Source organism: Gymnodraco acuticeps, unplaced genomic scaffold, assembly GCF_902827175.1.
Source record: "Gymnodraco acuticeps unplaced genomic scaffold, fGymAcu1.1, whole genome shotgun sequence".
In the NCBI taxonomy this organism is placed as follows: Eukaryota; Metazoa; Chordata; class Actinopteri; order Perciformes; family Bathydraconidae; genus Gymnodraco; species Gymnodraco acuticeps.
This window is the reverse complement of record NW_022990299.1, coordinates 621787-648070: the sequence shown is the minus strand read 5'-3', so window position 1 is coordinate 648070 and position 26284 is coordinate 621787. Positions and strand designations below refer to the sequence as shown.

General features: G+C 42.9%; 1 protein-coding gene across 2 annotated transcripts in view; it reads left to right on the top strand.

Moving 5' to 3' along the window:
- The window catches only part of itgb1a (integrin, beta 1a), a 28384-nt gene extending 2480 nt beyond the window's left edge, over window positions 1-25904 (top strand). The window contains exons 2-17 of one of the 2 annotated variants that reach the window (XM_034222619.1): window positions 10694-10760; window positions 11115-11200; window positions 11955-12198; window positions 12290-12460; window positions 13659-13897; window positions 14223-14378; window positions 14473-14568; window positions 15077-15166; window positions 15405-15545; window positions 20703-20905; window positions 20985-21223; window positions 21309-21531; window positions 22311-22546; window positions 22744-22910; window positions 23768-23845; window positions 24308-25904. In XM_034222619.1, the coding sequence (XP_034078510.1) occupies window positions 10694-10760; window positions 11115-11200; window positions 11955-12198; window positions 12290-12460; window positions 13659-13897; window positions 14223-14378; window positions 14473-14568; window positions 15077-15166; window positions 15405-15545; window positions 20703-20905; window positions 20985-21223; window positions 21309-21531; window positions 22311-22546; window positions 22744-22910; window positions 23768-23845 (2436 nt within the window). In that variant the 3' untranslated portion in view covers window positions 24308-25904. The remainder of the gene's footprint in view (window positions 1-10693; window positions 10761-11114; window positions 11201-11954; window positions 12199-12289; window positions 12461-13658; window positions 13898-14222; window positions 14379-14472; window positions 14569-15076; window positions 15167-15404; window positions 15546-20702; window positions 20906-20984; window positions 21224-21308; window positions 21532-22310; window positions 22547-22743; window positions 22911-23767; window positions 23846-24307) is intronic. The other variant, XM_034222620.1, reaches the window with a different exon arrangement.
- The last annotated feature ends 380 nt before the right edge of the window (window positions 25905-26284 follow it).

The following is a 26284-nucleotide window of genomic DNA, read 5'->3' as shown; positions in this document are numbered from 1 at the left end:
GTATCAAATAATGTTCCTACGATGTATTTTTGGGCCTTTTATTAGATCGGAGACGGTGGACCGTTGTATGAAATGAATACAGGCCGATGTGAGATAACAAGCAACAAAGCAAAGTATTTAGTGGCGTGTTTTTTTAGATTTTATTGTTAAGATAAATCTCAGTTTCTGCTTCTTGTGTTTAAATCAAGGGCTGTTTGAGAATATCGGCATATTCTTTGTTTAAATAAGGAGATGGTATTAAGAAGCATTTTTTGGTTATGAAACTCTCATAACAGCAACGTTTATATTTCCTTATGAAAAACATTACTTTGGTATTGATGCTAAAAGAAGTTGTCATAATTTACAAATTTGACAATTTTTTTATATCTATGATATCTAAACATTATCTGGACGTCTTGGAAATACAAATGGTATTCTTAGGTATTTTGACATTTGTCTCACTTAGGATTGATGAGGTCCCATGACCCTCCCCTCAGGGCCGTATATGCATGGACACAGAACCAACACAATGCAAACCGTGTTCTCTGCCCGCGTGGACGTGGTCAGTTACGCTGATGTCTCACTGCTGTTAGGTGAGTCGGCAGGAGAGACAAAAACACACTTGGATGCGCTACTCATTCAACAGATTTATATCTGATGTAGCTCGATAAGAGGAGACAATTGTTCTGACTGAAACGGCCAATATCTAACTTCACTGAGATGTCTTTCCCAACACAAATTGTAAAAAGATAAAACCAAAAATGCTTACAAGTGTACTAGGGCTGCTCGATTATGTCAAAAATCATAATCTCGATTATTTGGGTCAATAATTGATATCACGATTATTAAAAACGATTATCCATTTACTTTGAAAACATCCATTTATTGAAAAGAAAAATGTGAACAGTATGTTTTTAACAGTTGATTACCCTGAACTTGAAGTATAATTCAACTGAAAAACCAATAAGAACAATAAAATAAAATCGTTTTATTTCGATTATGTTGTTTTCATAATCGTTGCAAGCCAAAATCGTAATTGCGATTAAAATGCGATTAATTGAGCAGCCCTAAAGTGTACATATAATACTTAAAAGAACCAACTGTTCCCATCAAAGTAATAAAACACTTCCTTCGACATACAAGGGAAGTAGTTGAAGTTGCTCACGACCCTTAATGGCTAAGCTCTTCAATGTTAGTGTAACGCTGAACTTGTATCCGTACAAGTTCAGCGTTACACTCAAATTGAAGAAGGCTAATGAGGCAGACGTCCAGCAGCATGTAAGGAACAACACCACACTGAAAGAAAATGTCAGAACAACTTGAAATCTAATTCACTCATTTCTATTCAACACCAGCTGTACAGTTCAGGGACATGCAGCTTGAAAGTTGTATAGCAGTAAAGTAAGTCTACTGTTCAGAATAAGTGATACAGCAGCAATGTTTTAGAACACAATGTCCAGTACCTTAGAATGCCTGGAGAATGAAACATGACAGATATTCCTCAACTGTTCCCAGGAGGAAATGCGTGTAAACGTGGACTGCTCACCGTTTCAGCTCTGCAGTGTTCACTCTCCCGTGGTAGCGGAAACGGAGGCCCTCTAGTTCAAGTGTCAAGTCAGGGGCCTAATGAAAGACATCTGCGTGTCCTTATTTTTGCCAGTGTTCGAGCACTAGGGCCTTGGCAGAAAGTCAGCAAAGGTGTCCACAGCTGCCCCACTGCTGGGTTTAAATTGGATTAAGACCAATCTTTGACATAACTGTTTGTTTAGCGCAAAACAGAACAGCCTGGGACTTAACGCAGCAGTTTCCACATGCTCTTTGTTAGCTTCTGTGGGACAGATGTTGTACTGTAGTTTGATCTCTGTGCTGCTGTTCTCATAGAAAGTGACGAGGCTGTCTTTTTACCTTGAAATGTTTTGCACACATTCCTCCAGCCCGTAGGATGGACTGATATGACCATGTGATCCTTTTAGCATTTCATCTAGACACGTCATCAGGTCAAATACTTTATTACTCGTCTTTGAAAGCACTTTATATTTATTTATATTCACCCACAAACAGCCAACGTCTTATGAGATTATGTCCTCTTACATTTTGATCTTGTGGTATCGCATAAGTGTGTATTCCTGGTCAATGAAGTCTGCATTACAGTAAATGGATGTAATGCTCTGAACTTACCCTACAGTTCACGGTACGCACCAATAGGAAACCCCTCTATGGTTGCAATATTGATATTGATCTGATATATTTAGATATTTTTTTAGATCGTCTAGCCTGACTTAAGGTAACTTCATTTTAAGAAGTCAAGGTCTGTCTCCCAGTAGCAACAGCTCCTCTCTAGCAGATTGACTGTTAGCTCTGGTCTTTCTCTTCGTCCCTTCAGACCGGTGAATAATCACCCCTCTGCTGTAAATATTTATCTTAGACTGCAGACTACTGTCATGTATCTACATTATTAGTCTCTGCAGTGCAGGTGATTGTGCAGATTTTGTAAATCGTTCTAGACACATTAATATTACCTAAGACAGCTGTTTATTACTTTTCAGTGAGCTCTTTTGGATATTTCGATAGCATTGCGTGAAGCAGTTTCCAGGCTTGTTTAGCTTTGAGCTTGGTGATGGCCTGGTTAGGGAATCGGACATGCTCCATTCACAAAGACAATATGCTGCCGTCTTGGCAGCTAAAGGCCTTTTCAACTCCCTGTGACAAAGCACTCTGTTCTCTCCCTCTCTCTGTCTTTCTCGCCCACATTTGAAGCCAAATAGTTCATAATTATTTATGACTTCAAGACGGAGATGTGGCCACGATACTGGCTTCCTGTGTGATTCAGATGAGCTTCCTGTGTTCCAGCAAAGGAAGGGCAGACTCAGCAAAGTTATGGAGTTTGGGGAGGCTTACTGTACAGCAGCTCCCATTGTCCCAACCCCATAAGATCCCCTAAACTAGCCTTCCTTTTAGCCTGGTGGTTGGTGGTGGGAATTTGATATTCTGCCTTTTCCAGTTCTGTTTTCTTGAGTAAAAATAATTGACCAAATCGCATACACTAGCAACTTTGGAGCTATTTATTTATGTGGGATTCATTTTCTATTGCTAAAATAACTGCTGTTTACATGAACACATGATTAGTTTATCTTGTCTCTATGGGGTTGAGGAAGATTTGTGTCTTTGTGTGTCTCCTGTGATTTAGTCCACCTTTTGGAGTGATTACAGAGGCCGGGTGGAGAGGACGAGTCAGAAATAACTTGTTAGCACTGCACTGCTATTTTCACCACAGAGACGTAGCCTTGGATAGTGGTATGGACTTGGCCTTCCTCCAAAGGTTGTGGTTTTGCCTCAATTGTTTTTACTGAACCGCTGTGGGAGGACATGTTGTGAGGAGATGTGAACCCTGTTCAATATGTATGTATTGCAGATGCTAAAAGGAAACTAGAGCTGCCAAAGTGTTATCGATTTTCTGACTGGAAAAGTTAGAAAGTCCTTGCAAGGCAGTCCCCCCCCCCCCCACCCCCCCTCTATCTTTAGACTCCTTCGCACAAGGGGAATGTTGGCAGGCTCCAAGCCAATGTATGTGGCTAAGTGTTTTGTGTGGAAAGTAAAGCAGAATTTTCAAACTGTCGGTTGAGCTACTCATCAAGCTGGAATTCAGGCTGCTACTAACTCTGCTATTTTAATATCTTAACAAAGAGGAGGTCTATGAACCAATTTGGAAACTGATTAAAATACTTTATTAACACCCGTTTAAAAACATGTAGAGTAGACTACTTGTAATCCTGACCACCTTGTCCAGCAACAAATCTGCAATCTTTCACTACAATGACGTTTCACCATTTGGCATTAAAGCAAGACTATTTGAATGTTTTTCCAAGACGGGGCTTCATAGCTTGTGCTAACTTTGAAGAATGTACAAAACAACGTACAGTACATCAGGGTCAACCTGTGTGAATTCCTTTCATTCCATTCCCATTAGGGATGCACGATATTGGTTTTTTGAAACCGATACCGATAACTTCCTGCTTCTCAAGACCGATACCGATAACCGATAATAATATAATATATATTAAATGTACCTGTAGTTTTTGCACACCTGGTGGTAAAAAAAAGACTAGTAGTGAGCAAATGACATGAGCATTACTACTATGAACAAAACAAAGCCAAGAACAGTTTTGACTCTCGTCAAGCGCCATCATTTCTATGATGAAGTTAGAGATCGTTTTAGCCCTGGGGTCGTCTCTGGCAAACTTCTTGCCTTTTTCAAAAGCCTCGTCGATAGGTAAAAGCCCCGGTGCCTTTGCAGCTGGCTTTGGATTCGCCTCTAGTTTAGCAGCGCAGGCGTCTTCGTACGCTTTTAACACACCATCGTAGCGATGGCGATGTTTCAGGTGACTAATCAGGTTGGAAGTATTATAGCTCGTTGCCTTTTTCCCTCCTCGTGGAACTTCTGCTTTGCATTTGTTAATACAAATAGCAAGCGAACTATCTAACTCTGAAACTTTGAAATAGTCCCATACTACCGGCGACATGTTTGTTTACTGTCCTCGCTTCACGGCCGCACACCATTTACGTCACAGCCAGGCATGAGTTAGGGAGCGCTGGATTTGTGAAAAACTCCCCTCTTCCTAAACCACTAATACCACAGTACTGGCAAAACGGGAGGAGCCGAGTGAAAAACAAGCGCCCCTCATCCCAATCCACCCACACCGCAGTATTTTTTTCTTTTTTTTACCCAAAAAATATATTGTATATTATCGGGGCTATTAATACTGTTATCGGGTTTATCGGGATGACGTCATAATTCCTAATATCGGACCGATAATTATCGGGCCGATAATTATCGTGCACCACTAATTTCCATGCATTTAACATGAATGTCAAACACTGAGTCCAACCAGCAAGTTTCCACGTATGGCTAACTGCATGTGGATCTAGGACTGGGAGATTTGCTCGACTAATTTTGTGTTCTTGTCCTTATGCTGTTGAGGTAGTGTGACCCCTCTTGGTTGATATAACTCAGGTTTGGTTCACAGACTTTTCCCGTCATTCAACCACTTAATTATATTTCAATCAGGAGAGACGTGATGTATGAAATACATGTTTATTACAGGGACACATAATATGAAGGAATAATGATTGACGGATTACAACAAGTGAATGGAATGATGTTTGGCGATTAGGCCCCAGTTTGCAGGATGATCATTCAGGAGGGGAAAACCGCTCCGATGAACCCCCCGGGGTCTAGACACTGGTGGTGGTGATAAGTAGTTCGGTCCGGTCTGAAGGGAGAAGGTTGTAGCTTGGCCCTGTATTAGGAGACAGGAGGCGAAGGGGTGGAGGAGGGTTGCACGTTGACACCTGAAATGACAACTGACGGAGAGGGAAGAGCAGATTTAAAGGGGTTAGCGGATGCGATGATTGGCTAGCCGGGGAGTAACGCCCCTGATCACTTAATGAGAGAGGAGAGAGTATTGAAGTGACGTGTAACACCAGAGGATATTGGTCTTCCTGATTGAACTTGCGCTAAGCTACATTTCTCTCAACAATGCTAATTATCTTGTAATTGAATTGGCTGCTGTTAGCTCCTATCAGTGCTGACATTATCTTGTTAGATAATGTTACTACGAAGTCTTTATCATTCCAGTGCCCTAAATCATGTGTCTCTATATTTATTTTGGGCTTAAAACAAAGAATAACAAACTAAACCTGGTGCAAACAAGTTTTATTTCTATCTGTCAAAGCTTCTTCTTAGAAACAGTGAGAACACTTAAATGCTCTTGTAATGTGGAAACTATGATGACATTGTTCTAGGTATGTGTATCCTTCTCCCAAATGCTTCAGTGTTTTCAAAAATGTTTTAATTGGATTTCCGCCATATCGATGTCCTATAAGCACAGAAGCGCCGAAAGATTAAAGACATAAACATGTGCCTCATTAGTATTATTTATCACGCTAAGGCTCTTCAGGCCAGGAGTGCACAGTGAGTGTGAACACTTAAAGGATCAAACCCTCTGTCATGGTTTCACAGGGCAGCCTGATTCATTGCTTTTGTCTGCTATGAGAGGGTTCTCCGGGTGGTGGTGGGGGGTGGGCAGAGACACAGACAGACACTGTTTGGTATTCTCCTTCAGTCCTGTCGGGAGGCTTGTACGTCTCTCAGCTCTGACATGTTCCCGGCTCTGCGCTGTTTGAAGGGTACGTGAAGTCAACAGGGCCACTGCTTTGGCTCTCAGTGGAGGGAATGAACTGAGCAATTGTGTGTGTGTGTGTGTGGGGGGGGGGGGGGGGTTAGTGGAGGAGGGGAAGGAAACAAGGCAGAGAAAGAGGGAGGATGGGAGTATAGGATGCCGGAGGAATGCCAGACAAAATGAGAGTGACATATTGCATCTTGGAATGGAATTTAAATATGAACTAAACTCAAAAAGTCTAAGACACTTAAGCCATGCTAATCTGTTCATTTTCTCTCATTTGCCTTCACCAAATGAATAAACAATTTACATAAAAAAGGCCCGAACCACGGACTGACACTGTATACATGGAGAAAGGAGGATTAAGTGAGACTAAATGGATATATTACTGAGCAAAAGCAAGGATAGTCTGTAAGTTCCTTTCCTTTGGACTTGAAGCAACCCTTTTCAACTCCTAGCTGTGCACCACCCTTTCCTGTTTTTCCTTCTTTTCCATTCCTTCTTTTCACGGCCAGAGAAGAACAGCCTTTCTGAGCAAGGGAAGCCCAGGCCTTCCCCCCATAACGAGCACGATGACTGAGACGCCAGCTTCTTCACTGCCGCAGTGTATGCTTCACTGTGTCTAGCTCCCCTGGTCATTATTCATGGCCAGGCTTGCTGAGTAGTACTTCTAAGCACTTGCAAATGCAGCTCAATTGAAAGGATAGTAAATCCTCTTCACAGCTAAGGTTTGGTTGGCTCAATTAGGCTGGGTTCTACCGGTTCTACCCCAGTAGGTTTCACAAGTGGTTTTCTTCAGGGCACACCTGGGGAGCCCAAGCATACAACGTGTTGTATCAAATGAATATGATATAATGGGTTATTTTAGTCCAAAACACAACCTATGTTGTCATCAATTACATTGTCATAGATCATGATAGTCTGGTAAACATTCTGCTGGTTAGCTTCCTCAGGTTGTGTCATGGTGGCTTCTTAACAACAGAGAAACTGACAAAAGAGTCAGCATACTGATCAGAACTCTTGGTTTGTTGACCAGGCATCATCTCTAGTTTATCTCTGGTTATATTTATTATAATAAACAGTAAATATATACTATATCAACAGTACTAAGATAATGTATTTGGAAATGTCACAATATACAGAATAAAAGTTGTTTCTGGAACTGAAGGCCTTTTTACTGAATGATTAGCAACAGACTGCGGTAGGAGGATTGTGGGAATCATGGTGCTACAAATACAGCATCCCTCCATGGCTCCCAGAGCTCACATTTCCCACAGTGCAGTAGGAGTGCTACAGGTTACTATCCTGGTCATACAGCGCTCCGTCTCTCAGGAATGCCTGAGATGCTGGGCCCGTTTTAGTCACGCACCGCAGTGTCTGCCATGCATCACCTTCCCCTTCCAACTGATAACGCTCTGCAAAGCCCATATAACACTGGGATGCCATTAGTCACAGCTCAGGTGTGTGAGACAAGTGGACAGGCGTTGAGGAGTCAAATGTGTGTGTATACATGCTCGTGTCATGCTGAGAGAAGCGTGGGAGGAAGATAAACTGTGCGAGAAAACCCAGCTCTGTCCCGCTGCAGGAAACTGTCTGGAACGTATCTTTTTTTCATTATTCCCATGGATAAACATATACGAGCATCGTGGTTGTTATTCAAGACCTTGTCCCTCCATTTTGCATATTTGTGATCTCTGTGTGCCACAACCAACATATTGAAGCTTATTGGAGCACTGTTCAACTCTCATATATCAAACTGACTGTTTTTATAGTGATGTCTGTTAATAATACAACATAATGCTTTCTTGGCATTATCCTACTTATAAATGGAATGTTGGTTTGGTTTCTGAGTACTCCTCCTCCTCAGTCAAACTTAGCTTTCCCACCGACGAGTGCAATCTAAGGCAAAAAGTGTTCCACCAAACTGAGAAACTCAAAACATGGTTACAGTAATACGACTGGGGAAGTTAAACTTATATGAAGGTTAGAAAATATTGTTGTGTCTATTAGACACAGGAAGTCAGTCTTGTCACTGCTGCTTATCTATGAAATGAAAACTCTTTGAAATGAAATTGTGAGTTTTCACAGCTGCTTCCTGTAAAGATACAAGAGAGACCTCATTCCAAGAAAAACCAATTGTATATTGAATATACAAAGAACCCAAAGAATAATACTCACATTTGTTCTCCTTGTTTCTGGCTTTAAACCACCTCTTTCTTACTTTCTGACTAAATATCATTTTTTTCGGGAATGATTTGTGTTTTTCCATCACCGTTGTTTTAGTGGCCATGTTAACCAAAACCAGCTTGAAATGCTGACGAGACATATTTACGACGTCTGAACTCTGAGCTTTGGAGGAACACTTGAAGGCAGCATAACATCCTGCTCCGTGCTCTTTTCCTGCTCTCTGTCCTCTGCCATATTTTACACTAGTTTTTCATGACACAGTCCTCTGTGCAGCTGCTAAGCTTCACGCGATCGAGGACATCAGGGTTATTTTTTCCAACTTGACGCCTCCCTGGCGTTTTGTAGACGTAGTTTGCATTTGAATGATTCCCTGGAACTGAAGTTCAAACCCCAGCGAGTGAAAAGAAAATATCTGAGTGTGTGGTTTTGTTATAACAGGAATGTGAACTTAGATTCCTTCACTTTCGGCTTGTTTTTCACTGACCGCAGTAGTTCATTGTACATGTACATACATCACAAACTGCTGCATATAAACAAACCACTTTAAATAAACATTTTGTGACTGTTATTCTCTTAAGAATATATTCTTGGGTAGTAATAACAGTGTAGCAGAACCAGGTAGAATGCAGTATGTATCTCACATACACACACATTTACACACTTCCCATGTACACCAGTGGGGATTAAAGCCAGCTGATCTAATCTGGGGGGCTGTAGACAGACCGTCTGCCCCTCTGTGTCTATATAAACGCACACACGCACACACACACTGGAATGCATCACTCAACACTGCGCACACCGACCATCAGAGCTTCCTTCACCACAGTGTGAGGGAATGCAGTCTCTTAATGTAGCCTCTATGTATAGCCAGCAACAGCCACTGGTCCAAAAGACAAATCATTATCACTCTGTCTGGCTCTAATTTGAACCTCATGCTTTCATATCCAATGTGGTTGACATTAGCTACTGTGGAGACTATCTTAGAAAAGGCTCCCATGAGTTTGTTATTTATGGTCAAGCGGGATATTGGTTTACATTCCACATGTTAATTAGATTCGGCACACGCTGATCCCTTGCCAGTGCACCACAACACTAGACCATTGAGTCTGTGTCTCTGAGTTGGAGCCTACCCAGCTGTCGCCTGTTAGATCTGCCAATAAGAGGTGGTAAAAACCCCCAAAGTGTGTCACTCGGTGATAACCAGATCTTTTAAGACAGCACCAGTAATGTGGAATGTCTAATGGTAGTTTGGCAGGGGGCACTGAAAGTTCCTACAATGTCAATAAAACCTAAGCTCTAGTTAGGTCCTTGAGAGGATGCGCCTTCCCAGTATTTTGTTTGGTGCTAAAGCTTTATCCCAACAACATTAGCATGTTTGTTTCACATAACCTTAGCTCGGCTCCCATGATTCAGCTTCAACCTCAAACTCAAAAAGGTCTTTCAGGCCATTTTGAGCAATTCTAGCACTTCTTCAGCGAGTCTCTGAAATATCTCTGCAACTATTTTATGGCTTTGAATGGAATAATGTAAAGACATTCATGGTCCCCAGAGGGTGTATCCTGTTTCTTGTCCATGAGAAGATTCAGCGCACCAGTAGGTCAACATTTTAAAGCAACTTGATCAATATTTTCACATATTGTCACAAAGTTTGGTACAACAATGAATTGCTGTACACACATACATTATACTTGCTAGACATCATGCTAGCATTGTCATTGTAAGCATGTTATCAAGCGTTTGCTCAAAGCACTGTACAGTTTCAAAGAGCCCCTATCAAGGCTGTAGACTGCTCACAAATCAGCTGATTAGTGCGAGGAAAGGTCCTTCAGCGCACTTATCCTTTGTAAGTCATAAGCTTTGCATTAAGAGTAGGACAAGAAGCATCGATACAGCTGAGAAAAAGGCCTGCGCACAGACAAGGAATCAATATAACAACCAGAGGGGCTGCCTCTGGGAAACTGATTCTATTTACAGTGAAAGAGATGGGGGGGGAAAGGAGGTTGCAGTCCAAGCTAGTGTGAGAGTGTGTGTCTGTACGTGAATGTATGCATGTGAAAGTGCTCTGAATTGAGTTTGCTGCCTGTTACCCCTTTGACCGGCTCAGAATAGCCAACCCCTGCCATCAGATAATTTATGATCTCCAATAATAACCGAGCCATTTACACATTAAATCTGTCATCTCTCTGGGGCGCTCGCTCGCTCGCTCTTCCAGGAAATTATCAATTCAAGCATTCAGGCTTCCAGGCACACAAGCTATTGTTGTTAACAAAGAGATGTTCATAGATGACATATGGCTCAAAACACCTAGCTAGATGAGATGACAACAACCAATATTTGTTTTTTTTCAGATGGACCTGAAGCTGCTCTTGGTATCCATATTATTTGGAGTCTTTTGTTTCAGTAATGCTCAGAAAGGTAAGATAACGTACATACTGTGTAGCTTTAACATCATTATTTTGTCACATGATTTTGTTGTTGTCAGCATGCATAGTAGTAAACACAACATTCATAATGATGACCAGCTCCACAGAGAGGGAGGCCATCTACTTAATCTTAATGATGTCATTGACCAGAGATCCATCTACAGAGAATAGAGGATAATGGAAAAGAGGGGATATTCTGTCTCTAATTACCATTGAGCCACACAGTGTTCCAGATGAACTGATGTATAAACATGGGGGGCTTAACAGGCTGCTTACTTTGCACGGCCTGTGCTGTGACCGTGCTCCCTCTGACTCCCCCTCTCTTCTCTCTTTGTTTTCCATCCAGAAGGGAACGAGTGCATCAATGCCAACGCCAAATACTGCGGGGAGTGCATCCAGGCTGGAGCCAAATGTGGCTGGTGTAAAGACCCGGTGTGTGAATCTCAGCTGTCAGCTGTAGTTGTGCTGAGAAATGCATTCGGATGCCAATATGAGGCCATTAGGCATATAGTGATAGTTGGCAATGACCATGCTTGAGTGTGGGGCTGCATCTTATGATTTCTTTATTTGCTTTTCTTTAAAAAAATCTAAAATTATTTTAAATAATAATACATTTAGCCTATGATATGTCAGAAATTAAGAAACATTTTTTTCCAGAGCAAAAGATGGTTACTTTAAGTTCTTACTTTTCTAACAAACATTCCACAACCAAAAGTAGTTTCTTTTGCAACAATAGAGCCAAAAAGAAACTGTTCCTCAGATGCAATTATTAGTTGATTATTGATTTAACAATAACAACCAATTAATCTGCCACTTTTGTTGACAAGTCAAGTTTTCTGTTTCTCTGTATGCACCACTTATACCAAAGAAAATTCCTCGTATGTGAAACTACTTTTTCTGATCAATTTACATTTGATATTTCCAGTGTTAAGATTTCTTGCTTTATCCTTGATTTATATTATTGTAATTTGAATACATTTGTGTAATTTTGTCGGATAAAACAAGCAAATTAAAGACGTCATATCAAGTTACAAGGAGCATATTGAATTGTATTCTTATGTTTCGCAAAAATGATCCAGTCATCAATCAATAAAATAAAAGTGTAAAATCATAAATATATATTGTCACATGACAGCAGATTGTTGATGAATTGTCCCATTGATTCTCCCTGTGCTGCTGTTTCCAGGAGTTCCTGAAACAGGGTGAGACCGTGTCGACGCGCTGTGACGAGCTGCAGTCTCTGATAAAAAGGGGCTGTGATGATGACATGATCGAGAACCCTCGCGGGGATCAGAAGATCCTGAAGAACAAAGCGGTGACAAACCGCGGCAGGGGAGAAGGGAAACAAAAGTCAGAAGCCAGACTGAAACTGAAGCCAGAGGAGATCACTCAAATCCAGCCTCAGAAACTCAGCCTGATCCTCCGATCTGGTGAGAATACATTCTAATGAACCTTTCCTGAAGCTATTTCTTACCTTCTTTTTCTCTGACACAACTTCTAAATGACGGTAACTTCATATAGGTGAGCCCCAGTCCTTTGACTTGAAGTTCAAACGAGCGGAGGATTATCCCATCGACCTGTACTACTTGATGGACCTGTCCTACTCCATGAAGGACGATCTGGAGAACGTCAAGAACCTGGGAACCAGTCTAATGCTGGAGATGTCCAAGATCACCTCGGACTTCAGGATAGGTGAAGATTAACATGTTCTCAAGTGTGATTACATTTGACACTAAATGTAAAATGTAAATGAAACTTGTTAATTATAAGGTACAATGACATTGTATTTACTGACTATTGCAGTGATTGTTCTCTTTACATCTAAATATCAATACAAACATGAACCGCTCGATTCCAATACTTTAAATGGTGCCAATTGGCTCAAATGTAAACAAATGAATACTGAAAAAAGAGCTACATTTGTAGCCCACAGTCAGTTCTGACTTACACCCTGACTTATGGCGCGTTTCCACTGCAGCGGGGTAGCCCCGTTTAAGCGTCCCTAAGCGTCCTCGCTCTGGCCTCGGGCTGCCTCGCTGGCCGTCCGAGGCCGTGGCGCATTTCCATTACAGTTTAGGACCTGGGGTAGCAACGCAGTGTAGGCGGGGCAATCGGCTTTGTTTTTGTTCACATTTCGAGTTGTTCCGTCGAGCTCCCGCTGGATTTGATCATCCCCAATGAGATGAAGGAACGTCGTCACCTCCTCGGTCGACCACGGTGTGCTTTTCTTATTAGATGTAGCCATTTTTGTAGCTCATCCGTTTACAAAATGCTGTTTATAAAAATGCTGCAAGCTTGCTTCTAGATATATATGCGACGCTAGGGATGAACTCGCGCGCGATCTTGTGACGATTCTCTCTGACCAATCAGCAGTCGAGAGTGTTGACGTCACTAGTTCAGCCCTGGCCCTGGTCTGATAGAACCACGATTTTATGGGGCCGGAAAAAGAGGGGAAAAGTACCCTCTAGCCGGTACTAGGCTATATGGAAAGGCCACCAAAAACTGGCCTGGCCGCTTGAGGACGGTTAAGGACGCTTAAACGGGGCTACCCGCTGCAGTGGAAATGCGCCATTAGTAAGGGAAATTGTCTAAGTTCTATTATTTAAACACTATAATCAATCCAAAGATTGATCCAGTGTAGTCTTTTGATGTTCGGCCCACAGTTTCAGACTTTGAAAATGAGGTAGATTGACTGTCTTGTCTTTTCAGGTGTACTGTTGTAGGTATTTGTTGCCACCCAGGTTGGAATGACCTTTTTGTGACCTGTACAAACAAACCAAATAATCAAACACTCAGCGACCTTCTCTGAACAAAGTGGTGTCAACTTACCCTCAGACTAGAGCACCTAGACTCAAACCAAGCTACATTTAAAACTAACTGTCTTTTAAAGGTTTCGGTTCCTTTGTGGAGAAGACAGTCATGCCGTACATCAGCACCACCCCGGCCAAGCTGCTGAACCCATGCACAGGAGACCAGAACTGCACCAGCCCGTTCAGCTACAAGAACGTTTTGAAGCTCACCAGCGACGGCAAGAAGTTCAACACCCTGGTGGGCAAGCAGCACATCTCTGGAAACCTGGACTCTCCCGAGGGGGGGTTCGATGCCATCATGCAGGTTGCTGTGTGTGGGGTAAGCAACAAAATAGAAGCCGTTTCCTATCAGTGATCCAGTCGGGGGAAATAATCCTTCTCAGGTTCTCAATTCAAGGCAGTTTTCCCACAATTACGGCACTTGCTTGGAGGGATACAGCGCTAATAAATGTGGTGATATGTGAAAAAGCTGTTTTATGAGTCCTTGGTGTTCACAAGGAGATTGTTGAATGCAGTGATAATCAGTAGTTCATGTCTCACTTTACAACCTGCTCATATTCTCCATTAGTCTTTATAGAGGGAATTTATCGCTTTTGGCAGATGTTATTTCTCCTATTTTTAAGTGTTTCTTTCTCATTTCACAGGACCACATTGGGTGGAGGAATGTGACTCGTCTGCTGGTGTTCTCCACCGACGCTGGCTTCCACTTTGCTGGCGATGGAAAACTGGGTGGCATCGTTCTGCCCAACGATGGAAAATGTCACTTGGAGAATAATATTTATACCATGAGCCACTACTATGTAAGTAACCCAGGCTTTTTACACATGTGGCAAACACTGCTACTGTGTGTTACAATGTTAATATGACTCCTCTCCTCCCCATTTTGTTTTAAAGGACTATCCCTCCATTGCTCACCTGGTTCAGAAGCTGAGCGACAACAACATTCAGACCATCTTCGCAGTCACAGAAGAGTTCCAGCCTGTTTACAAAGTGAGTTATCTGTCTCTGGCACACTTTTACTTCATTTTCATCCCCTTCTTTTCCAGAATACTTTTCCTCATTCCTTCCTGTGTGCGTGTGTGTGATGATGGAAGATGCCCAGTATGTAAAAATATCCATCCAGTCCAATGCCTCTGCCGGGAGTTATGGTAGCATCTCCATAAAAGCTCTTAATTGCTTCCTTGTGCCTTGCCGTAACATCTGAGTTTCATTAAAGTTCTTTATTTATCACAGTAGCTTCTGTATGCTTCAAAGCAATAACAATTCCACCATTTCAAGGTTGTAATCAATGTTGTATCTATCTAAATCTTGGATTAAATGTTTAAACTGATACATTTCCAGGCTGTAATAAAAATTCACTCATGTCATTCAGGTGGAAAAGCAGTCTATTAAAGTGCTTTTTTATCTTTTGTTGTTACTGATAGAGGTTTCAGATATCACAGGATAAATAGAGCTCTGATTAAGCTTTATTATAAAAACTGTTTTTTTCTCTCTACAGGAGCTGAAAAATCTGATTCCAAAATCTGCAGTAGGGACTTTATCTGCCAACTCCAGCAATGTCATCAACCTTATTATAGACGCCTACAATGTAAGTACACTGTTCAGACTGTTGACTTTAAGTGCCCTTGAAAAAAACACTTATCATTTAGTCACATGGGCCACATTAAAGAACTCAACAATGTGCCTTGAGTTTTAACTGTCAAATATTTTTCCAAACACATACTGTCATTTATTACTCAGCTAATCCTTTGTGTACCGTACGCTGCCAAAGCAAAGCTACCTGATGAAATTCTAACATTCTTGTTGTTATCTCTTGGATTTGGCAGTCGCTCTCCTCAGAGGTCATTTTGGAGAACAGCAAGCTTCCAGAGGGAGTGACCATAGCTTACACATCGCACTGTAAGAACGGAGTGGTTAGTGAAGGGGAAAGTGGACGGAAGTGCTCCAACATCTCCATCGGAGATCAGGTGAGGATAAGAATGTTTCTCTTTTTTGTTGTTATTCAAAAGTAGATGATTAATCCTATTTCAGTCGTTAATGTTTTATGTCATTGTGTGTTCATGGAAATGTATTTTCTAAATTGTCTTCTCTCATGTGCTGCACAGGTGAAAGTCTTTCTAATAGTCATGCATTTTTCTGTGAGACGGGTGGATAAAAGTTTTAATTTCCTTGGTATTTAACCATTTATTCGCACCTGGAAGAACAATTATATTGCTTTTACTCGCATAAAAAAAAACGAGGAACTGGTTTAATTCAGTTTTTGTCCAAAAAAGTGTTAAAACAACAATCACAACTACCTGCCAATTTGCGATCAATTGGAAGAAGAGCGCCCCCATGCCTCAACAACAGGTGTTGTGTTTGGGAGTGGTGCTCGATGCAGTGGTGCCACCCTGTCAGAGAGCAGACAGGCATCCTTGCTACAGGCAGTTTGCAGACTGCGACAGGAGGCAACAGTGACGGCTTTAACTGTTATGCAGACCCTGGGTCTCATGGCAGCGGCTCACGTTGTGGTCCCGCTGGGGTTACTGCAGAGGTGGTTCTCCAGCCTGTGTTTAGATCTCAAGAGACACAAACGGCGGCTGGTGACCATCCCCCCCTCGGTGGGGGGCAACCTCCGGTTCTGGGGTCCCCGGATCACCTCCGGAGGGGGTCCCCGCTGGGACAGGTGATCTCCCACATCTCAGTGTTCACGGATGCATCCGGAACGGGATGGGGGTGAACCTGCCTGGAGAGCTGTAGGAGGGCGCTGGTCTCTAACAGAGACGCGGCACATTTCAAACTCTTAATCTAGGGAAAACATGTAATGATCAGGAGCGACAACAGCACCACAGTGGCATCAACAGACAGGGCGGAGTCCGCTCTGTTGACCATAGCGGAGAAATTGTGGTTATGGGCTGCAGAGGTGATGTTATCTCTGAGAGCCCTCCACATTTCGGGTCTGGAGAACAGGGGGGCCGACCTCATGTCGAGGGGCGGACCCCTGCCAGACGAGTGGGCATAGTGTTATTCAGTCTATCCAGGCAGCTAGAGCGGGATCCACCACAGCCTGTTACAGGCCAAAGTGGCTGGGATTCTGGCGATGGTGTGAGGAGCGGAAAATAGAGCCCCTATCTTGTAAATTGGGATCTATTTAGTTGTACTTACAGTTGTTGGTGGGCAGAGGGCTTGCTCATTCCACAGTGAAAGTGTATGCAGCAACCATCTCATTCTGCCATGAGGGATTTGGCGGCAGGTCAGTTTTTGCCCAACCGCTAATGTCGCGGTTTTTGCGGGGGGTCAGGAGACAGCGCCCAGTGGTGCGCGCCTCTGCCCCGCAGTGGGACCTGCCGCTTGTGCTCGAGGCTCTGGTCACAGGACCATTTGAGCCTCTGTAGCTCTCTTCCCTGAAAGCACTGTCATGGAAGACAGCATTGCTACTTGCCTTAACGTCAGCCAAAAGAGAGTTAACCGCTTTATCGGTGCACCCGAGTTGTTTAAACATCCGGAGTGACCGAAGCGGGGCGACAATCAGACCGAACCCCTCCTTTGTGCCCAAGAGCCTAAGGAGTACGTTCAGGTCGAGGGCTATCCAGTTGGGGGGTTTTAATCTCCCCCCCATAGTGGGGCGACGGAGGCTAAATTGCACCTCCTCTGTCCGGTGCGTGCGCTGGCATGTTATGTAGATCGCACGACTGTCCTTAGACACACAGAACAGCTGTTTGTGCGATTTGGGGGTGGGGTAACTGGAAAAGCTTTGTCCAAAAAACGCCTGGCGGGCTGGCTTTGCGAGTGCATTGCACATGCCTACGGACAGGCGGGGAGAGCCTTCCCCACGGGGGTCCGTGCATACTCTACACGAGCCATGGCTGTGTCAACAGCCTTATTTAATGGCGTAAGTGTGGAGAACATATGCACGGCGGCATCTTGGTCAACACCAGGTCCCTTCATTAAGTTTTATCTCTTGGACATGTCTGGCTCCTTTTCATCGTCTATGCTTGCTGGGGTAACGCAGGACTGGTGAGGAGGGAGAGGGGGGCTGTGGGTCAGTGGGCATCTGACCCCCTCCCCGGACGTAATGTGCTTACGTTTCCCGGGCCCCCGGCCCCGGGGGACATAACGCACACATGGGCCCATAGGGGCTGGAGGTTTCTTTTGTTCCCCTGCATTAAGACAGGAGGAGGAAATCCTCTACATTATGGCACACCTCCGCGGGGTAAGCGCGTCAGGGTGTGCCCAGCCCGCCGCAGCCTCTTTCCCTCCTCGGTTACGACCGAGGGAGAGGTGAGGGAAGCGCAGCGGCTGCTAAACAGAAAGCCGGTCCAAACAGGGTGATGGAGTGGTGTTCTCGCGAGACAGTAGAGCGGGTATACATCGGGCTCCGCCCCTGTACCCATAGAGTGGCGAAGTCACGCCCATCTACTTCCGGTCCATGGGACCTTATTTCGGAAAAATTATGTATTGAAGTCAATGGAGAGAGAAAACGTAACTTTCGATCCCGTTTGAATTGTGCCACGAATTACACATATGATGTTTGTCAATCTTAAAAAATAATTTCCATGTCAAAAAAGTCAGTTTTTCGTAAAACTATTGAAAAATTATGGGCTCAGAACAGTCTCATAATACACACATGCACACAGAAGGATTCAAACTTGTATTTCCGGATCCATACTTGTGTTTTTCAATGCACACACAAATGTATTCCGTTTCATATACATGTAAATAAAATCCAAATACAGAAAAAAGTTTTACATATGTATTTTTGATTCTCACTTATTAGTTTCCCGTTTAAATCTCCTGAACCTGCAAACACAAACAGCTTTCTGTGCACGGATCGCTTTGCATTCGTGTGTGGGTTTTTTGAGACTCCCCTGACGGTCAGCCGATTCGTACTTGTAATTGTTTCTATCTATAGCCAATCAGATGTCTCCTTCATTCTAAGCCAATCACATGAGCGCGCCCCCACGAGGGTAAGATTACTTCATATACGCATTTTTGCGCAGTCCGGTCAGCTCGCTAAACAGAGGGCGGAGCATCAGGTGATCATGCAGAGCAGCGTGTCTCCATCAGACTCAGCAGCTGATCTGATCTCTCTCTCGCGTCCGGTTATACTTCACTCGCGTTTATGTCCATATCGATCAGATCCAGCTCTCCTGATCGGTCTTTATAGAGAGCACCGATCAAACTATTAAGAGTGAATATCGGCCGATAATGACCGGCGGGGCTCCCCCGTGTTAACTGATCGATTAGGCTAAGCTAACCTGTAGCTGCTCCACACTCACAACAACTTCATACAGACATAAATAAAGCAGCTGTATTCGCCATACAGGAAACACACATTTAAAACGGTTTTGCCTGCCGTTTTTGTGTACACAAGCATTCATCAATGGTTTGGAAAGTGGCGCTGTACCTTCCTTAATAATATAAAGGCTTGTATTTGCGTGCATTTCCTGTTCGGAAAGTGGCGCTGTACTGAGAATGGAGGGTGTCCTGAGATTAGCGCCTGCAGGCAGGCTCCATGGACCTGTCAGCTCCGGACTGCGCAATATGCGTACATGAAGCGCTACGTCATGAACGCAAGAAATCTACCCTCGTGGGGGCGCGCTCATGTGATTGGCTTAGAATTGAGGAGACATCTGATTGGCTATAGATAGAAATAATTACAAGTACGAATCGGCTGACCGTCAGGGGAGTCTCAAAAAACCCACACACGAATGCACAGCGATCCGTGCACAGAAAGCGGTTTGTGTTTGCAGGTGCAGAGGTTTTAAACTGAAAACAAATATGTGAGGATCAAAAATACACATGTAAAACTTTTTTCTGTATTTGGATTTTATTTACATGTATATGAAACGGAATACATTTGTGTGTGGATTGAAAAACACAAGTGTGGATCCGGAAATACAAGTGTGAATCCTTTTGCGGATCATGAAATACAAGTGTGAATCCTTCTGTGCGCATGTGTGTATTATGAGACTGTTCTGAGCCTATGACCATGAAAAATATCCGTCTGATGAAAGGACCAGGAGTGGCTGGATCAAGTTAGCTACCTTGCTAGTAGCAAGCACGTTAGTTAGCATTACAGCCTTAGCCATGTCATTTTTATTAGCCTTAACATGAAGTGACATTAAGTAACCCGGGGGAAATGCTAACGCTAACGCCACATTAGCATAGGCGATCTTTTGTACTTCATGCTATCTGCACAAATGGTTGACATTACACATTTAAAAGATCAGGCAGTTCAGAGAGAATCAAAGGCAGGAAGGCAGGCAGGCAAGCAGCTTTGCATGACATTCTTCTGGACGTGTAGTCGATCCCTTGTTTAGCAAGACAGTAGTGACGGCCATCTTGGTGACGTCTGTGTTGTTGTGCGAGAGCAGAGATGTAGTTCTTTGAGCGTTTCACACACAAAATGTTGTTACTTCACAGTTTTTTTGGACTGGCAAAATTATCTTTTAAATTCACAAACATCATATGTGTAATTCGTGGCATAATTCAAACGGGATCGAAAGATAATCTTTCTCTCCATTGACTTCAATACATATTTTTTCCGAAATAAGGTCCCATGGAGGTCCACCGGAAGGGGAGGGACTTCGCCACTCCAGTAGAGGGCGGAGCCTGTGAGAGATATAACGTTGGGTTACGTATGGTAACCCTTGTTATATAAGCACAGCGGAGCCCTCTACTTATGGAAGCACTGCTGTCCTATGCTTCTTAGCTGAAGAGAAAGTAAAGGGATAGCAGTGAGGGGGCAAGGCCGCCCAGGGGCCGGCTACGTCTATGGAAGTCTCAGTGAAGGAATGCGTGCATGAATAGGATACATGGGAGTAGCCATAGAGTCCAGTGAAGGGCTCCGCTGTGCTTATATAACAAGGGTTACCATACGTAACCCAACGTTTTAATACAGATCATTTTTTTAGATCAAACACCAGAATGATTTTTCTCACCTGCCTCTCGGGCTTCCATAGAAAACTTGATTAATATCCAAAGCTATCAGTCTCTCACTTTTGTCAGGCTAAAATGATGAGATATGAGGTCACCAAGTCAGACACTGAAAACCAGCTTCTTTCATTCTTTGTTCATTATCTGCCCTGGGCCCTGCACTCACATCCCACACACTTTTTCCTTTTTTCTTGTTTCATTCCCAGGTCATGTTTAGCATCACTGTGACATCTAAGGGCTGTCCTAAGCAAGGCAAGCCTGAAACCATCAAGATCAAGCCCCTGGGATTCACAGAGGAGGTGGAGATTACCCTCAACTTCATCTGTGAGTGTGAATGCAACCAGGACGGCATCGAGAACAGTGAACTCTGCCACTTCGGTAACGGCACCTACGAGTGTGGAGCCTGCAAGTAAGTCTGGAAACCTTTTGATTTGGATCTGTTTTTCGTCTTAAGAAATGCTCCAGAATCTCAACCTCTTCTGTCTCAGGTGTAATGAAGGACGAGTGGGCAGACAGTGTGAGTGCAGCAGCAACGATGTGGCCACAGAGGACATGGACCGGACCTGCAGGAAAGACAACGGCACCGACATCTGCAGCAACAATGGAGACTGTGTGTGCGGCACGTGTGAGTGCAAGAAGAGAGATAACCCCGAGGAGAGGTACAGCGGCCAGTACTGCGAGTGTGACAACTTCAACTGTGACCGCTCTGGAAACAAACTGTGTGGAGGTGAGCACGACGGAGAAAAAAAACAATAAGAGACTGCTCAGAGATGGTTTAATACACCTCGGTTGATTTGTTTCTGTTTTTTTAGGGCATGGACGCTGTGAGTGCAGAGTGTGTGTCTGTGACCCCATGTGGACCGGAAGTGCCTGTGATTGTTCTCTGGACAACAGCACATGTATGGCCAGCAACCAGCAACTCTGTAACGGCAGAGGAACGTGTGAATGTGGCACCTGCAAGTGTACTGATCCCAAATTCCAGGGTCCCACCTGTGAGACTTGTCCTACCTGTCCAGGGGTCTGCACTGAACACAAGTAAGACTGAAATGAAGACATGTCAATGTTTTTAAAAGCTCATATTACAAATATTGATGTATTGTTTGGTGTATTTGAACATTTGAAGGATAAATTCACATTTCTTTAAGTATGTCTTAATAAAATATTCACACACATTAAACAGATTGAATCAATACCTGTGCTAAACAGCATTCGTAGTTAGTTTCCGTAGTATAGCTGCTGGTTTGGCTTGCTTTCCAACAGCTTTTACACATAGATTTAAAGTTAGGTACTGTAAATCCTATAGCTCCAGATTCCCATGATTTTTATCAAAATCACATCCAGAAGATCCAATTATCTCTTCCCATTTTGAAGAAGCATCCAAAAATCTTCTCTGAATTCATTGAAAAAGCAGCCTCCTCCATCATCTATTACATTTTTTTCAGGATTGTATTCCTGTTATTGCTATCTTCATATCTATTGGTTTACGGCAAACAGGGACTGCTTGCGTGTGCATGATAGTAGCTAATCATGCACACTTTTCATATCAATAATCTATTACAAATGTAAACAAATAAAGGATTTGAAAGTGTTGACTTTGTAAACATCCTGGTCTAAAGTAAAAAGGACAATTTATGGAAAGGGATGCTGCTGTTGAATTTATAATGCCATTCTTCAGAACGTGCACAATGTAGTTCTATTTACCTACATTTTCATGGAATGGGGGCAAACATTTTAGATATGTATATGATCTTTTGAATTTGTGAAGCATAGCTCATCTCGTTGCTTATCACTAACAAACGCCCTGTATCTTCCAGGGAGTGCGTCCAGTGCCGGGCGTTTGGCACGGGTGAGAAGAAGGAAACATGTGAGAGAGACTGCAGCGACTTCAACCTGATCAAGGTGAAGGACCGGGAAAAGCTGCCCCAGCCCAACGACGCCACCTACCCCGTGATGCACTGCAAGGAGAGAGACGCCAACGACTGCTGGTTCTACTACACCTTCGCCGTCAACAACAACACTCAGAAGGAGGTGCATGTGGTGGACATACTGGGTAAGCAGAAAGCTGGGCCAACCAGGGTGTGGAAGGTTTCTGTTACAGAGAAAGCTAATTACAGGGTCTGTGGTGGGGCTGCGAAAATAGCACATTTGTTTATTCACATACAGCCGTGTGAGGGTATGTTATTCCCATGGCCTTGTTTTTTTTGCACATTTATTTCAAGCTGCCTAAACACCTCTGTTGTGTTTCAGACTGCCCCGCCGGGCCTGACATTATCCCCATCGTGGCGGGCGTGGTCGCCGGCATCGTCCTGATTGGCTTGGCCCTGCTGCTCATCTGGAAGCTGCTCATGATCATCCACGACAGGAGAGAGTTCGCCAAGTTCGAGAAGGAGAAGATGAACGCCAAATGGGATACGGTGAGTGTTTGGAACCGGCTCTGTGAAAGACTAGCAGGAATAACATTTTCGATTTTTGGCTGGTAAGGTTATTTAAATGTAGAAAACAGGTGTTCTGTAAAGCCACAAGTGTCAGGGAATTAACTTGTGAAGATGATTTGTTGTTCTAAGCAGCAGATGAGATTTGCAGACTTGTTGATATCAGTGTCTCACTCACATTCTCACCAGCGCTTTTGAGTGGCGCTCAAAATCAAAAGGGAAGTTGTCAGGCACTGTGTGGACTTTTTTGGGAATGTTATGCAGTCTGAGCATGGCTGGACTTTTTCCGGGGAGTGGCCACAGTTCCTCCCTTCCATGCTTCCAGCCCATCAGCCAACATCAATATGACTTCAGCACTACTCCATGTGCAGCTCAATGCCTCCCCCTAGTGGTGGAATTGTGTCATAACCCATATATAATGTGGGTTTGGTGATGCAGATGTTCCTGATCAGTATGCTGGGGTCTTACTTATTACCATGGGCAGGGCAACCTATGGCTCCACATCCCTTTAATTTGAAGAAATGAGAGACTGTTCTGCCCTGGGTTTCCTTACAAAAGCAGCCTTAAGGAATTCCAAAGATACTTTGTGATCTCCTCATGTTTACAACCACATCATCCTGATCTGTAGCCTCAACAGTTTGGGGTTTTAGTAAGTAAAAATAAATTTGGTTTAGGTTTCACAAAATCATTTTCTTCCATTGTCCTCCTTTCATCTCTCTTACTGTTCCTTATTCAAACTTTTCTCCCTTTTTATAGTGCCTTTTATATTATTCGTTCCTTTGTTTCTGTTCTATGTTTTTCCTGCTCAACTCTATTCTTTCCTCATTCTTTACCCATAGCAAGACAACCCAATATACAAGAGTCCTATCAATCAGTTCCAGAATCCAAGCTATGGACGTAAAGCTGCTGTCCTTTAAGTTTGTATTTTCTCTCCTTTCCACCTCATTTTCCTGCATGGGCTTTTCATTATGTTATATTTTTCACTGAGTATCTACTTTTTCCTTTATTTCACCTGTCTTTTCAAACTATGAACTACATTTTCATAAGACTGGAACATCAGGAAGAGACATATTACTTTCAAATTTTGTGAAAAATGAGTGCATGAGTGTGCTGTGAATATCAAGGCAGCTAAAAGTGTCTACAGGGCAAAAATACTAAAACCTTCTCTGGTAAGTATACAATGTGTTTAAATATGATGCCTAATTTAAACCTCCTGATATTTGGTGTGAAGTCGCAAAAGCATGACGGTGTGCTAAGTGTGATTTAAACAAATGACCTACAAGAAGGTGTAGTAGTCTTATCCCTAATAACAAAGTGTGTTCGCAAATTGTCTGACTAAGCAATAACATGATTATAACTTCAATTTCTTTGCTTTCCAGGGTGAAAATCCCATCTACAAAAGTGCTGTCACGACTGTGGTCAATCCAAAATATGAAGGAAAATAACTGGTCACGGTTTTCCATGAACTCTGCTATCAAGTATCCGACAACTGCAGTATTTACCACAGGTCTGCGGAGGAACCTGTGGTCGAGTTTCTGTCATTTCCTTTTGTTGCTTCCCCATTATAATGTACCCAGCAGCCACTGCATCTGTATTTTTACTAACACCTATGATTTATATGCATTTGTGATATGTTAGATGTACAGTATCAAGTATGTGTATATACTTTTAAGTTGCATATTTGCAAAAAACAATGACATGAAGGTGTTCTCTTCCTGCCACAGGACTGGTATGGCAGAGGATTACACCTTTTTTTTTTAACAGCACAATATGGACACTATGGATATTCAATTATTCTGCAGCTTCTGTCTCGTTCTCAGACACTTCTCTGTCTCTTCGTCTCTCTGTGCACTGACTTCCTGTGTGTCTCTGTGTGTCAGATAGGACATGACTTCTATATGTAAATTGTCAGCCATAGCAGCACATAAGGTCAATGTGTGTGTGTGTGTGTGTGTGTGTATATAGATAACAACTGAAATGTTAAAGGTCATGTCATGCTTTTCCGGTTATTACCCATCCCCTTGTGTGTTATGAAGGTTTTTCTGCATGTAAACAGTCTGCAGTCACAAACCCTCAAAGTACACCCTGTAGCGAGTACAACTCTAACACAGAAAAGACCTGTCTATGCTGCCCCAGAACGCCTCGTTGGACATTTTCTTTTTTCTTCCGGGTACCAAGTGACGTAACGACGACCAAATGGACCCATCCGTGGAGCTCCAACAAGCCGTGTAGGACAGAGAGTGAATACACATACTATACAGAGATGCTGTATGAGAAAACCAATGTGATTTTGGAACATTGAACAATGTCAATCTATTCTAGTAGACCTCAACAATGGAATTATGATCAGTAGAAATGGCCATAACATGGGACCTTTAAGTATTGAATAATATTTCACATTCAACTTTGATTTGACCATTTGTTGAAACAGTAGTGGTGTGGTTGTAAATGTAGTTTTGAACTGCAGCTTTACATTTGAATGCACTCTTTGTGAGTATTGTTCTGAAGGAGTAAATAAATACACAATATGAAGAATTGTTGTTATCACAAAGGGACTGTATACCACTTGTTGAAATTATGATATTGTGGCAATGTTGAACAATCCACAGATTTGTATAGTTATGATACAAGTTTAACGTTGAACATTGTTGTACTTGCAGTAACTTTATTACTCTTTCTCAGGTCCTTTCCTGTGTTCTTGTCAAGTACGCCAAAAATAGTTTTGTGTTGGCTTATTTTCGTAAACTAGTGAACTCATGTGTGAGTCATTCTGTCAATTTTGAGATCATATGACGGAAACAAGAGTGTTTCTGTTCCGTATTCACATGAATCACCTCTGAAATGCTTTCACCTCCCAATGCCTCTGAAGTACCACATGCAAGCCTTTAAAGTATTGTTTTCAAAGTGCCTTTTATTTCAATATCTTGTTCTCTCCCAATGCTGTTTGAGTTATTTATTAAAAGTACAACAAATGTCTGTGTCTTCCTGTTTCGCTAACTGAACCTACAGTATGAGGTAGATTACATTACATTGCATTTAGCTGACGCTTTTATCCAAAGCGACTTACAATAAGTACATTCGACCAGGAAGACACAACCTTGAAGAAAACAGAATCATATAAGTACATCAGGTTTCATAGAGCCAAACATTTCAAGTGCTACTCAACTGGCTTTAGGTAAGCCAGTCCTTTATTAGTATAAAAGTGCTTCGTTAATAGTTCTAACGCTCGAAGTGGAGTCGAAAGAGATGAGTTTTCAGTTTGCGCCGGAAGATGTGCAAGCTATCTGCTGTCCTGATGTCAATGGGGAGCTCATTCCACCATCTTGGAGCCAGGACAGCAAACCCACGTGTTTTTG